This window comes from Triticum aestivum, chromosome 1D, assembly GCF_018294505.1.
Source record: "Triticum aestivum cultivar Chinese Spring chromosome 1D, IWGSC CS RefSeq v2.1, whole genome shotgun sequence".
Lineage (NCBI taxonomy): Eukaryota > Viridiplantae > Streptophyta > Magnoliopsida > Poales > Poaceae > Triticum > Triticum aestivum.
In genome coordinates, this window is record NC_057796.1 from 399,774,565 (window position 1) to 399,789,050 (window position 14,486).

At 51.2% G+C, this 14,486-nt stretch overlaps 1 protein-coding gene across 1 annotated transcript; it reads left to right on the forward strand.

The window, feature by feature from the left end:
• Positions 1–1,593: 1,593 nt before the first annotated feature.
• Positions 1,594–6,988, forward strand: LOC123159654 (transcription repressor OFP1). Its single transcript, XM_044577481.1, has 2 exons — positions 1,594–1,772; positions 5,491–6,988. Exons 1-2 carry the CDS (start codon positions 1,594–1,596, stop codon positions 6,743–6,745), a joined length of 1,434 nt encoding a protein of 477 aa, XP_044433416.1. The 3' UTR covers positions 6,746–6,988.
• Positions 6,989–14,486: the final 7,498 nt, after the last annotated feature.

Genomic DNA, 14,486 nt, shown 5'->3' on the forward strand with positions numbered 1-14,486 from the left:
GCTTCACAATTTTCATGTGAAATGGGATAATGGTGCTTCGTCGGTGAAAAAATAAAATTAAGTGTAATTTGGTGTTCAAATTGTTATTTTTTCCACAAGTAAAAATGATTAAGCTTTCCTCCTAAATTTTTGCATGTGACATTTGGATGTGACCATGAATGCATCTAATTTTTTTTCAGTATTTCTTGACATTAAAAAAACTTTTTTGACGTGCAGGAGCACTGAGCCGAATTGGATTTCTCAATAAATATTTAAGCGATTCCATCCATGGCGACCCTGCATTAACACGTAAAATTACAAGCAAAACTGAAAGACAAAAAAGGAAGCTTCCGGTCACATTCTGCAAAAAAAAGGTGCCTATTAAAACGTCTCTACAAAAGCCGCTTTAGAATTCATGCTGTCTGGAAAGTAAGTTTACGTTTCCTGTGGGTATTTGTCTGGCATGCAGCAAAACTCTTTTTTTTTTTTGCGGATGAAAACCAAAATAGTTAAACATACAGCTCAAAGACAGAGTGCTTTCTACAAAGCAAAGCACTGATGACGACGCAAACGATCAACCCGATCGAAAATGAATCAAGCGACAGGCATTGTGTTCTTACGTGCATCGTGGCTTATTCGGGCCGTCTCTCTCCACAACAACTTCACTCAACAATGTCCCGACACTTCTGGGTCCTTCAGTTTTTTTTTTACAAAGACAAGCAAATGTGTCAGGTCCGATCAAAATTCAAAGACAAAATATTAATATAGATGAGAAACGTTGGGATCCTTTCCTTTCACACAAATTTGTGACACATTTGATAAGGTTTTGCTTTTCATCTTAAAACTGATATTCCTCGGGCCGCGACCCTCCATCCCCTCCACAACCCCTCGCCGCCGCCAGAGGATGCGGCCGGGCTAAGCCCGGGCTGCGGACAGTGGCAGCCGGGAGTGTTCTTGCGTCGCCTTCTCGCTCACTCGGGATGGTGGTGGTCTAGGCGACGGTTTCCACGGCAGCGGCGGCTCCTTCGGTGATGCGACGATAGGCGGTACGGGGAGTAGGTTTGGCTTCGGTGATAGCCTCGCAACGTCTTGGGGTGGATCGAGGCTAGGCAGTTGCAGCGGCTCCATTTTGCTCGTACGGCTTCAGCTTCCGACGATTCAGATTTGCTCGGGTGTAGCCTCCTGCCTCCTTCGGCCCTTTAAAGCAAGGTTTCTAACGAGGCCCTTCATTGCCTCGAGGTCTACGATGTGGGCTCCTGGCCTTCAGGCCTGGCATTTCTCCTGGTGAATGAATGGCCCGACCGCTCATGGGCTTGGCGTGCACGTTTGTCGCAAGTTGTTCTCTTGGTTGTGGCCAGAGCCGTCAACGGTGGTGCCTATGGGCATTATTACCTTGTGGCGTCGACGCTGCAATTCACGCCTTCTTGTCCGACATGTTCTAGGGAAAACCTCATGTATGGGTCTACCAGGTCGGCGGTGGCGATGCTATGGCTTTTCTTGGCGCCCCATTCTCTCTTGTGGGCATCATCGTAGAGATGATACCGGTCGGAGGGACTCATGGTTTGAGTTCGTAGTCATCGGCGACTCATGTGGTAACATTGATGGGGGTGAGCGATGTTAGGGCGCGACAAGGTTGTGATAGTCGGCTCGTCCGACATGTCCGTGGTGTTGTTGGGTCTCTTTGTTGTGGAGGATTCTGAGCTGCAGCGGCAAGGCCAGAGTATCGACAATGACTTGCAGACAGTGCTCTGGCTCAGCAATCTCTTCGTTTTAGCTCGCCTTCAAAATGGGAGGTGCTTTGCCACGAGCATGTGTGGCCGAATGTTTGGCATAGTCCGGTAGGTCTCGCCCTCTCATTGTGGCGAGGCGTTCTTGCTGGTCGAATGCACTAGATCAAAAGGAGTCTTTTCTCGGGGAGAAGGGATGACGACGGTAGTTTGCGAACAACCTCGATGGTGTTCTTTCCTCAGTGTTATGTGTGGATCCTGTGGGTAGCCAGGTTGGCCAGCGATGCCCTCTGTGGGCATGTTGCACCGGTTTTCGCCCGGTTTTTCGTAATTAGCCATGAATTCTCTTCTTCTTAATTAAAAATATTGAGTCCATTGGACTTCAGTTTCAAAAAAAGTTGATTTTTTCACATGGGTTAGTTAGGCTTCAAAAACTTTGATTGCCTTCTTTTTCTAGAACATTTAGTTTGAAATTATCATATTGTTGATTTGTCTCCACAAATACTTATATCATAAATACAATGTAACATAAACCAGTAGTCAAAGGTATGTTTTGGAATGTTTAGTCTAAAATATCAACTTTATTAGAACTTGGGGCTAGAGTTTGTTTTTTGGGTGCCTTGGCAGGTTTTCGACATGTCCCCTTTAAAAAAGGGTCATCTTCGTATAATATTTGTTTTCGCTCTTTTGCTAGATGAGAAGACAATGCTCCCGCTGGTTAATTCTTTGAAAACTAGAACTTATATTGTCTATGTATGTCCTCCATTTTGTTGTTGCCACTTTGTCACCGATAAGACCGACAAAGACTAGTTCATAGAATATGCCACTTCATTTTCTTATAACAATGTGATATGCTGGTGGGCACAACAAGTAATGGGGGGGTATAGGAGGATGCCATAGGTGAAGAAAAATGATGCATCAAAATGTGAGAATACGTGTTCAAGGACCATCGGTCGACATCTAATAAATTACTGTGAAATGAAACGGTGGACTAAGTAAAATGGGCATGTAAAATGACCTTATTGTTGGGTATCGAACACTAACATGCGTCAACATTTTTGTTCCTCAACTATATCAATAAACTATAAATCATCCCTCAACTCCAAAACTGGGAATCCTTATATTAGTTCTTCAACTATCAAAATCATATACTTTGGTCTCTCCCCCGATGGTTTTGGCAGTAACATGTTCTATTGTCGGCACAAAACTAACGCGGTGGCGATGTTTGACCGTTCACACCATGCCACGTAAGCACCCCAATGACGACAATGACTACTCACACTAGCCGACGAAGGCATTCGCCATTCTGGAGATGCATCGACTAGTTTCTCAAACCATGTGTCCCCTCCTGCTCCACGAGAACACCCAGCAAAGCCCCCGTTGTTGTTGGACATCAGCAAGAGCACAAGCGCATTCAAGTCTGGCTGGCTACATGTGGTCCTAGTGTCGTATCTGCCACAACACATCGATGGTTCCAATCCATATGTCGCAATAGCCTCCCACCTTGCCCTTTGCTCGCCTTCTCATTATGTTTGAGCCGTCGTATGTGCCTGCCTCTATGTCACAACCACTGAATGGAAAAAAAATCATCCTCGAGGAGCAATCATGAAATCGTCAATGGGAGCAATCACATTTCACATTGGTTCCAATTTCTTGCTATGGGATGCATCTCTCTCCCTCAAAACTAGATTATTAGAACCTTCTCACCTCACTCTAACTTGACACTTGGTGGATGCCCCGAGTGTCATCGTTTGTCAGCAGCTGTGGTAAACCATGATGCCTAGCCGAAAGACATTGTCGTTCATGTTCGCCTCCCCTTCTCAAGTTGGAAGACCTTCTATCAATCCCACATCACCATCTTTATCAGTTTCAGCTCAAGTAGGCAACCACTGGACTCCCTTGCCTTCACTAGCATCGGAGCAACATCCCATCAACTGCTACATGGGAGGCGGGAGGAATTTTGTTGGAGTCTCATGCCATTGATGTTCCTTTGTTTCAAGGGTGGTGCTTAGGCTGATGTCAAGGGTGTTGTGCAAATGGAGCATGAGCCTGCTTGGCTATCGGTGTTTGTATCATTGTATGTTCTCGATTCATAGGGTCACGAAAGGTGACACACTGGCTAGGCTCAATGGCCGACTATAGGATCCCTCTACCAAACCCACGTGCACGACGGGGATTACTTCGTCTTCGTAGCCGGGTCCAGCTTGGCAGGTTCCTCATGTAGATGACATCGGAAGAGTGAAGACCTAATTCAGATGGGTTTTGATTTTATTTACTTGATGTGGTTGTTAAGTTAGTTCTACATGTCGGGTTTTAAGAAAAAGAATTGTCCACAACATCACCAAACCACCATAATGGTCAAAGGGAAAAAAGTATATGGCTTTTACAGTTGGTCAAAGGGGCGAAAAGTACATGCTTTCGACAGTTGGGTGGGAGGGGGACACACGGGATTTGCGGTTTGGAATTGAGCGGTGATTTGTAGACATGTGATACACTTGAGAGACAATAATGTACTTTTCTCCATCTTTAAATACTGTCGGATTAGTCTGTGACTCACAGTTGACATGGTGGTACTTTTATTGAGGGTGCCAGTTTAAGAATAGCTATACTCAGTGTTGTGTTGTTGAGGGCCTTGGCGACATGGAACCGGATTTCTTTAGGGTTTCTACTTCTGCACAAAATTGTGTGGCAGAAAAGTTCCCTCGACCCTATTGCGCCAGAAACTTACGAAACATCTCGTAGGATACAAATCCTTGGTCAAAGTCATTTTTTCCCTTACCTTAATTTGTATGGAGGAAGGTTGCCAAACTAAGAAGCAACAAATTCATGTAAAAACATGTAGTTGTAGTATTGTGTATACTTACTCTTTCTTTCCCACAACGGTGCCATTTGCTCGAAACTAAGTCGCATTCTCATTCCATCCATCATCTCATTTCTCATTGTGTCTTTCCATTTCTTTCTACCACTTCTTGTTCGTCTCCCCGGAGTCTGTGTGTGTGCACGCGCACGTTAGTGTCCTCACAACCCACTTTCGTTTGTTGTTAGATTGCCTGGTTATCGATTCCCGTCGAGTTGCCAATGTCACCATTGTTCACTACCGCTGCAAGGTGCATATCCTTTTCTTTTGAATACCCATTTTGATGAGTTGAAAGATGGTGTGATGCAAGTTGAATGCTTGATTGAAAAAGAAAAGTAAGGCTTTCGCCGGTACTTAGGTTAGATTTTGGGATACAGGAAGTCACCATTTTGGTTTGCGAGTTTCAACTGATTTAGTCTGGCTGTCAATGGATCTTCCCGCTATCGACTCAATAACTTGGCGAGGTGCTAACAAAGGAGGGAGGTCCACTTGGTACCATTTGATAGAAGTCTTGTGTATGATGGAGAGCCGGGAATGAAGAAGAGGAGAAGGACCAATGAGGAGGAGGGGCTAGAGAGGGGGAAGGGGTGTTGCGCACGCATACGTGCGGTAGAAGCTCTCCTATACACGAATAGTAAGTGTACTACTCTCTTCCAATATGATGCAGCTTCAGTACAACTTTAGTTAGTATATAAAGTTGTACTCAAGCTGCATCAATTAATACGAATTAATATGTATCAAAAAGAGTAACTTATCATGCATAAATCCAGTGTGGCGCCAGGTGTGGAGTGAGCCAGGGGATGTTGATGCCCACACTTCACAGAGAAGAGACAAAAGGAGCCTCATGTCACACGCTCCACCGCCCGCCCGCCTTCGTCACGCTGCCGCTATTTAACCATCGCCCGCCGGTCCGTCGGCCCCTCCAAGTCACCGCGGTCGTGCTCAACTATTTTTCATTTCCTTTCCTCCCTGGTCCACAGCAGTTTCCCCTGCTCCACTTCTCCTCCTCGTACTGTCGTACAGAGCGAGCAGAGCAGGCACCGGCGGCCGCCGGCGAGGACGCATGGTCCGCCGCAAGTTCCGGCTGTCCGACATGATACCCAACGCCTGGTTCTACAAGCTCCGCGACATGGGCGCCCACGGACGCGGCGGCGTCGGGGTGCATCATCGGTCCTCGTCGGCTCGGTCCTACCAGCAGCCGCCGCTGAACTGGGAGTCGTCGGCTCGGTGGAGCGTGGAGGCCGTGCGGCAGCGGCCGTCGTCCCGGTGGAACAGGGAGGTAAGCAACGACATCCAGCCGCCGGTCACGCCGACGAAGGAGTCGCCCCATGCCCCGCTCCCTCGCAGGGCGTCGTACTACTACTCCTCCAGAGACAGGGATGTCCCGGCGCCGCCGGCTCCGAAGCCGCCCAGGGCCAAGGAAGCGCAATCGCCGACGAGGAGCTCCAGGAGGCGGCACAAGGTGGACCACGCGCCTGAAGAAAGAGGACACGCCCGGGGGAAGGAGCCCGTGGTCGGCTCGCTAGGCAGCTCTGGTCGGCGTCGTGACATGTGCATCAAGAGTGACGGCGGTGAGCCCCGGAGGCCAACGGTGACAGGCCCGGGGGACGAAGGCCGCAACGTGAAGGTGATCGCGTCGCAGAACGAAATCATCATCGACCTGCGGGACGAGGACACGCCCGGGAGAAGGCTCCGGCCAATCGTGACCAAGCCGGCGAGGAGACGGCCTGGGCCGAGCGAGCAGGATGGCAGCCAAGCCGACCTCGCCGTCGCGACCGCGGGAGCGAGCTCTGCCTCCGACAAGAGCAGCGCCAGCAGGCCGAGGCGTTCTTCCGCATCATCGTCGGGCCGCCGCCGCCTCAAGACGCTCTCCAAGAGCCCGCGTCTGGCCGCCACCGGCAGGAAAGTGAACCCGCCGTCCCGGAAATGGGCGGCACCACCGCCATCGCTGCCGGCGCCGGTGATCGTGAGCAGCTACCCGGTGGTGAAGATGTCGGAGGACCCGCGGCAGGACTTCCGCGAGTCCATGGAGGAGATGATCAGCGCCAAGCGCATCCAGGACGCGGAAGACCTGGAGGACCTCCTGGCCTGCTACCTCTCCCTCAACGACGCGGCGCACCATGACCTCATAATCGACGTCTTCGAGCAGATTTGGGTGAGCCTCGCCGGCGCCAGGCCGTGAAAGAGACCCGCCGGCCGTGGCAGCTCCGCGGTGCAGCAATGGTGGATCCTATCATATCCTTACCATTGCTCCGGCATTAATCAACTAGATTAATTGGCTCTATATCCTGTTAATGATAGCAAATTAATAAGAGATTTCCATATATAGAAGGAAATTTGCAACCCTCCTGCACTGATATGCATGCATTGGTGATCTCCATATAGAGTAGAGTGAATAAAATAAAAGAGAAAATTTTGTTCTTTCCGTGCTCGGTGTGGTTCTTCTTTGCTGGATGCTTGGTCGCGTGATGATGGTGTGATGCTGCTCAATGTCTTGAGCTCTACACTTGTTGTGAACTGTGAACTGTATCCATGCCATGCCATGCCAGTAAGACGGTGACCGTCACTGGTGATGCTGCATTCATGCCAGTAAGATGGAAACTGTCACTAGTGACGCTGTACTATAGTAACCGTCGCTGGAAGCCCGTCACTATTAGTAAAGTAAGTTGCACTGTTACTGGCATGAATGTCTGCAGCATGCAGAAAACTAATTCAAGAAGAAGTTACTGTGTCTAGTAAGTTGAAGTGGTCCGATCGACCAGGATGTTGTAGACAATCAGATGTAGGTGATCGTAGAGACAGAGTGCGACATACGGATTTCTTGTAGTAAATTCAGCCTGCCTCTCTTCTTTCTTAGCCTGAAAAAACTTGCAGTAGCTGTTCATGAAGAGTTCAGCAGGACCTTTGCGGTATAATCGTATACATAAATTCTCTCGAGCCTCCATTTCTACTGTTGTACGAGATCGTGTACTCCATCCATACGGCGCCATGACATGAAGGCGGAGAGGCTGGGCGACTGCAGTCATTATTGTTTTTCCCCTGGTGTTGAATGCTCGGCACAGAGCAGGATCTTGTTGGTCCTCACCAACTGTTGCTACAACTGGCTAGCAACTAGCCTTGTGGTAGGAGATACTAGCAAGCATGGCAAGGGTTATCTTCTCTGTACTCTGTAGCAAGAGAACCGAGCAATCCTGATTCATATGCGTTTCAATTTCAACCCACACAAGGAGGAGCGCAGAACTGCAGAGCAAATGAGTGGCATCAAACATGATCGCAGCGTACATACATACATACAGATAATGCCGTTGCCCAAGTGAATTAACCGAGCAGGATCAGATGCTCGAGCCAAGTGAAGCTCGGAGCGCGCGGGGGTCCATGGAGCGGAGGATCACAAGGAAAGCTTCTCGTTTTGCGCCGCGGGAAACATGGGATGATGCCCCAGGAATGGCATCGCCTTGTCGACACGCCGAGCAGGGCGCCGAGTGACCGATCGGAGGCCGGTTTTGGAAGCCCCGGCGGTTGCCCGTCCGCTGGCAAACGCTGCCGGCCGCTGAATAAGAACACAACACAACAGAACCGAACAGTAGGGACGCATGATTGCCCGCGGAGGCAGCAGAGCAACCGCCCCGTGTTTGGGGTGGTAGTATCGCCTGGAGATAACGATGCTGTTTGCCGCTGTTAAAAGGAGCATGCGACTCATCAGAAACCCAACTGAATTTGGCCGTGATTTATTCCTGCAAGGAAGAACACATCATTGAGAACGAACACAGACTTGACAAAGGTCGGTACAGCTTATCGCCGCGCCGCTCACGTTCACGTACGTCCTGCTCACGGATATTTGCCAAATCATCCCGCATCATTCGACATGGCAGGACCGCACCGCATACGTGCAACTGCCCTAGCTTTGTCCCGGCCGTGGCCTTTGGCCGCGTGCGCGCCCCAAGTCAACACGCATGTACGCGCACAGAGCGGGGGCACTGTAGATGGTGTACCAACTTCGCCTGGGTGATGGAAGCGGGAATAGTGCGGGTTTGAGCATCTACAGCCGGTCACCTCAAACTCGTCTCATACGTTTGGACGGGCCGCCCGATCACGCTTTTTCGACTCAAGCGGACGCCTCAAACGGGCCTTAAACGTCTGGGCCGACAGCCACCCCTCATATCCAGCTCAAGTATCGGGCGGATATAGGGACGCCCGGGCACCCATCACGTCGGACTGACGAAGGAGTCCCACGCAGAAACGCCCTCAAACCCGGCGGTCGAAGCTCATCTCCTCCGTCGGACCGGTGGCGCTGTGTGGCGCAACTCCGGTGGGCCGTGTAGTGCATTGCCCGGCTATTTAAGTCATCCGGCGGCACCGAAACCCTATCATCCATCCAGCTTTTCCTTCTCTTGTCCGCTGCCGCCGCCACTTTCCACTTCACCCATCTGTCTAGCAGCCATGCCCCCATGCCGTCGGGTGAGGAGCGAGTCATTTCTGACGCCGGAGCGCCGGCTCGAGCCCCTTGAGCAGATCCGGGCTAGGCGCGTAGCCCGGATCGCCATGGGGCTAACTCGGGATGGAGTGGATCCGGAGGAGGAGTTGGAGGAGGAGGAGGAGTGGGATGAGCCGGAGGAGTAGGATGTGGGGGACGCTGGCGACGAAGATCTGCAGACGGAGCAGCAGCCCATCCTCGATTCCCTCCGGTCAGAGTCGGCTGCGGAGGCAAGACGCCGTCGCCGGCAGGAGATGGAGGCGCAAGAGGCCGCGGAGGAGGCGGAGATGTTCGCCTACATGGATTAGATCGAGCAGGAGGAGGATGAGCCAGAGCCCTCCTACCCGCTCGTCCTGCCAGCGCCCAGCACCGTCGTTAGGGACATCTCCGACGACGAAGAGTAGCTAGGGTAGTACGTAGATGTAGTATGTATAATTTTTTTTCATGCTTTGTATGGATTTAGGAAATGAAATATGAAAGAGGCGGATACAAAGTGGTTAATTTAAGATGTGCCCGGTCAGTGCCCGCGGACGGGCGTATGAGGATCCGGATTTGCAAAGTCCTGCTGTAGATGCTCTTACTGCTGTGCTCTTGGCCGAAGCTTCCACCGAGAGGTCGCACGCACGGGTGACAGGACTCGGGAGCCAATCGGCGGTGGCAGCTACGCGGCCGTATATATGTCTGTCTCCCTTATAGTTTGGACGCAACCGCCCCCGCGTCGTCCGGACGGACGGCACGGGCGGCTCCCGATCCAGTTTCTTCGGGACCTCCCCACCTCTCTCGCTTCCCTCGCCGCCGCCGGACGACGCTGCCGGGCAAAGCCTGTGTGGCTGACGGCGGCGGCGGGGCTCCGGGCGATGGCTTCTACGCAAGGCGCTGAACGGCGCGCGAGGTGAACAACAACTCAGCAGCGATCTTCATGCAACGTCCGAAGGCTAGAGCGATCTGCGCATGGACATGCAGCGGCAGGCGATCTGTGCACAGGGACATGCATAGGTCAATGGCTAGAGCGATCTGGGATTCTGAACTGGGCAGCATGGTGATGCCTTGGCAATGGCCTGGGTGGAGATGACCATCCATTCTCCTCCAGCAGCCTGCGGTCAAGATCATGCAGGTTCGGACCGAAGCTTCCTCCGGCTGTCCAGTACGTTGAGCATGGCAGCGTTGGTGATAAGGGTCATCTTCCCAAGCGACCCAAGACGCTCGCCGCTGTTGCCGCCGGCAGATCACAAGGCCGAAGGAGGTTGGTGGTGGCGCCTTGGGACTTACATCGGTTGACCGATGCTTGTCACTTGGCCGCAGGTGGTTCGTCCGATCGATGCGAGGGGGCAATTTTCGTCCTGACCATGGCGGCACCGTCCGGCCACTCGAGCCGCAGATTGCAGTGGCCATTCAAGGGTCTTCATGAGAGTTTTTTCTTAGGATCCACGGGTTGTTGCCAGCAGCTCGCACTGGCGAGGTTGTGTGATGTAACCGGAAGGCTCCATTGGGAGTTTCGGTGGCTCTCAATCTGGCCAGTTTGCATTCAGCGGTGAGATAAATTCTATGGATGACGGCTTGACGCAGAGGAGATGGTTGTGCAGCGGCAAGCCATGCCGGCATGTAAAGACTGTGCCTCACTTTTAGCTGCTGGGATCGCGGAAAGTGGTGGCGACAACATGATGACTTTGATTTGGTGGTGCTTCTTGAGTACCCGGTCTCGAGTTCCGGGGTGAAAACCCTAGGTCTGACCTGAATTGGTTATACCTGGCGATGGCGATGTTTTTGCGTCGTTACCTTGATGAAGGCATTGCTCGGATGTGCTCGGACTTGTTCTTCAGGGTGAAAACCTAGAGTCTGACCTTTGTTGGTCGGGTCCAGTGACGGCGACGTTTAAGCGTCGTTTCCTTCCTGAAGGCGTTGCTGTTGAAGAAACTTTCTCGTTGCGCTTGTTCTGTCAAGAGATGGTTGGTGCGGATATGGTCGTTGATGTAGTTTATCAACCGTTGTTTTGATCGTTTCAGAGTGTTTTTTCTTTTTCTTTTCCCTCGCTTAGGCATAGCTTGAGTCTTGTATGACTTTGCTCTTTGCTGGCGTTTTTTTTCCTCTTTTGTGTGTGTTGGTGTTGGCTGTGTGCATCCTGGTTATGCAGAGGCCAGGTGTGTGCTCAATGTGTTTGTATCCCCTTGATGCTTCATTTTGAGTTAATAAAATCCACCCTTTGTCGAAAAATATATGTCTGTCTCCCGGATTGCAGCTTCGGGACCGGGCTAGTATCATCATCTGGCCGTTGCAGTGCGGGCCGTCAAATTATGTCACCTCGCCCGTCTCCACTTGGCTGCATGGACAAGATGTTTCGTTTGGACTACCCAGGCAGGCCGTAGTGACCTGCTGACGGTGAACAGTGCCGTGTCAATCACTACACCTGAGTCGGCTGGTCGTGCATGCATTGCGCACGCACCTGGCAGCCACCGACTCACCACGACCCTTCCTCAAAAAAAAAGAAAAACTCACCATGACCAAAAGCAGATTTACAGCACCTTCTTCTTTTCCCTACGGAAGCACGAAATTTATAGTGTTCTTTTGGCCGTCTTCGCAGTAGGGGTAAAAAAAGTTCTTTTTTACGGTGTTGCTAAATCTCAATCGACTGAGACTAGTTAAGTCAATGCTATATTTATGAGATCTACACTGTGGTTCATGCAAATCTTGTTTTTCAGCTTTTCTTTCTTTCGACAATAGCCTATCACTTGACTGGGATTCACATTTTTAACCAAAGGGGTTCCTGCCCCAATTTTAATAAATCAGAGGCAAACAACCAGATCATACGTCATTCGTACAGCTCTCGGCCACAAGCAGTAGTGGCTGCAATGGCAATTAGGGCATATACAATAGTGACATATGAATACAGATGCCCTGTGATAAAAAGTAGTTTGAGGCATTTATATTTATTTTTTCTTCCCAATGCAAGTATGGGCGAACCCAGGATTGGGCCAAGCCCAGGGCCCCAGGCTGCAACAGTACCACTACAGTGTCGCTAAAGTGTGTAATCTGCTACAGTAAACGAAGGAATTTATCATCACGCCCCAGGCCCAGCCCCCCGGCCTGGGTTCTGGATCCGCCACTGAATGCAAGCTATCACTAGTGGGCCTCATTAAGAAATACTTAGAAAATAAAGACTCTACACATGCGTCTCTACTTTTTACTTCAATCTTTTTAACTTTTGACACCGGACTACATTTTTTCTCATTAAGCACCCGCCTCGTGAAGAGGATCCCGCTTCCCTATTCGAACTTAATTTGAGAACTTTACCTGATATCCGCGTCACCCTGGGACAATGCATTGTACATGCCCTTAGAACTTAGTTTGAGATCAATTCAAACCAAACGCTCAATGGGAAGCTAGAAATAAAAGAAACAACTAAGTACAACCTCACCAACATCCTGATGAAACACCCACTAGCAGATAAACCCCACGCTATCCTGAGAAGCTCCCCTCGCTGATGATCAAGCAGGCGGAACCATCTAAGGAGCGGGGTGACTTGAGCGTCTGCACAAAGCACCTTACACTGCCGCACCAAAACTCCCACAGAACACAGGACACACTTCAGACTTTGCCAAGATCGCCCCTGGAAGACAAATTCATTGCGCATCAACCATAAGCCCCACAAAGTAGCATAAGTGACCATATGAATAACATAAACATTTTCCCTTTCTTTCATAAAACATACAAATCCTCAAATGAGCAAGGTGCAGGGATATCAAGAATATCAGCAACATATTTCCATGTATTAACTGCCACAACACAAAAAGGAAAAACAGGTGCTTGATACTTCCCACTTCATTGCCAAGACACATGAAGGATCAACCACATGGCGTCTTTTACACACATTATCTCTAATTGCTATAAATTAGCCACGAGAAAACACGAATGTTAGGAGGGATTTTAGAGCATCTACAGTCGGGCCTCTCATACCCGTCTCAAACACCCGGGCGGGCCGTCCGATCACTGACCGGTAAAAAAAAATTGATCCAACCGGACCTCTCAAACCGCGGACAAACGCCCGGGTTGACCGTCACCCCTCATATCCAGCCGAAGGACGGATATGAGGCGGCCCGGGCGCGTCCGCCACGTCAACCCGGGCCACCGCTGGCCCACCCCGACCCCACAAAACCCCTCTTCGAAGAAAACCCTAGCTCACTTCACTCCGCTCCGCTCCGCTCCCTGATGATCCCCTTTTCCCAATCCATCCAATCCCTAGCGATGGCGAGCATGTCAAGCACCGGCAGCCACTCCGCCGACAGCTCCGATGATGAGTGGGTTCTAGTGCCCACTCCGCCGGAGCAGTGGTGGATTCTAGTGCCCACTCCGCCGGCGCTACGGATGCGGAATCCAGAATCGGAGGCACGCACCGCCCGCCAGGAGAGGAAGGAGAGATGTGGGGCGGGTCCGAGGCGGCTGCGCAGTTCGTCCGCCGCCTCCGCGTAATGCCGGTGCCCGACGAGGAATGTCTCCTCCAGTGGGTGTGCCGTAGCTCACTTACCACGGCAGAGGCGGACGCTCGGCGACTCCGGACGATCAACGCCAAGCAGCTCCGGCTCGGCATTGAGCAATCCGAGCGGGAGGCAGCGGCAGCAGCGACGGAGGCGGCGAGGGTGGCCAAGCTCAAGCGCAAGCAAGACCGCATTGTCCGGCGCTTGCAGGGCTACATCGTCATCTCCTCCTCCTCCTCCGACAGGTCCGACTCCAACGGCTCCATCGTCGACCCACCTTCTACTGCGGACGCCTACAGCAGCGCTGTCGATCGGAAGGGTAAAGGTCCGGTGAGGAAGTGGTGAAGCTCGCCCTCTCATTTTATATAATCTAGTTCTAGTATGTAGTTAGAGTGTGCTGGATCGTTGAACTGTGTGAACTATGCCTGTTTGGTGATGTTTATGTGATTATGCCCGTTTGTTATCGGTTTATATGTCCGTTTCCTATCGATTTTGATCGTTCTGTGATCTGTGTACTACGTTTGCATGAATTTGTACGAATATAGGGAACCGGATATGAGATACATGGGTGTGGAGGCACGGATTTAGGGAGTGCTCGGTCAGTGTCCATGGACGCGCCCGGGCGCGTCCGGGGGCGTTTGAGGGGTCGGATTTGCAAAGTCCGGCCGTAGATGCTCCTAATCTTTCAAATGAAACTTTTATTATTATGAGAGAGTGTAAACAATTTGGAACAAACACGAGCAACAATTTTTCTCCCCAACACTAGGAGGTCAGGGCATACTCTCCCGTACAGAGTTCATTGGCGAGTCCGTGGATTCGCCTCCCTTTGCCTGCCGCTCTGGCGGCCGGTGGCGGGAAGGGGAATCTCGGTGCCTTCGCTCCAGTTAGTAGTTTAGGTTAGGTTTTTTTAGTCCTCGCAGGTGCGGCGCTTGGGCGGATGGTGACGCTTCTTCTTCGTGTTTGTCTTCCATGCTTCAATC

Bases quoted from the DNA above. Each gene is read 5' to 3' on its own strand.
- LOC123159654 (XM_044577481.1), top strand. From the start codon at position 1,594: ATGTTAGGGCGCGACAAGGTTGTGATAGTCGGCTCGTCCGACATGTCC. The intron at 1,773-5,490 runs GTGCTTTGCCAC...GGCCCCTCCAAG, and splicing joins GCTCGCCTTCAAAATGGGAG to TCACCGCGGTCGTGCTCAAC.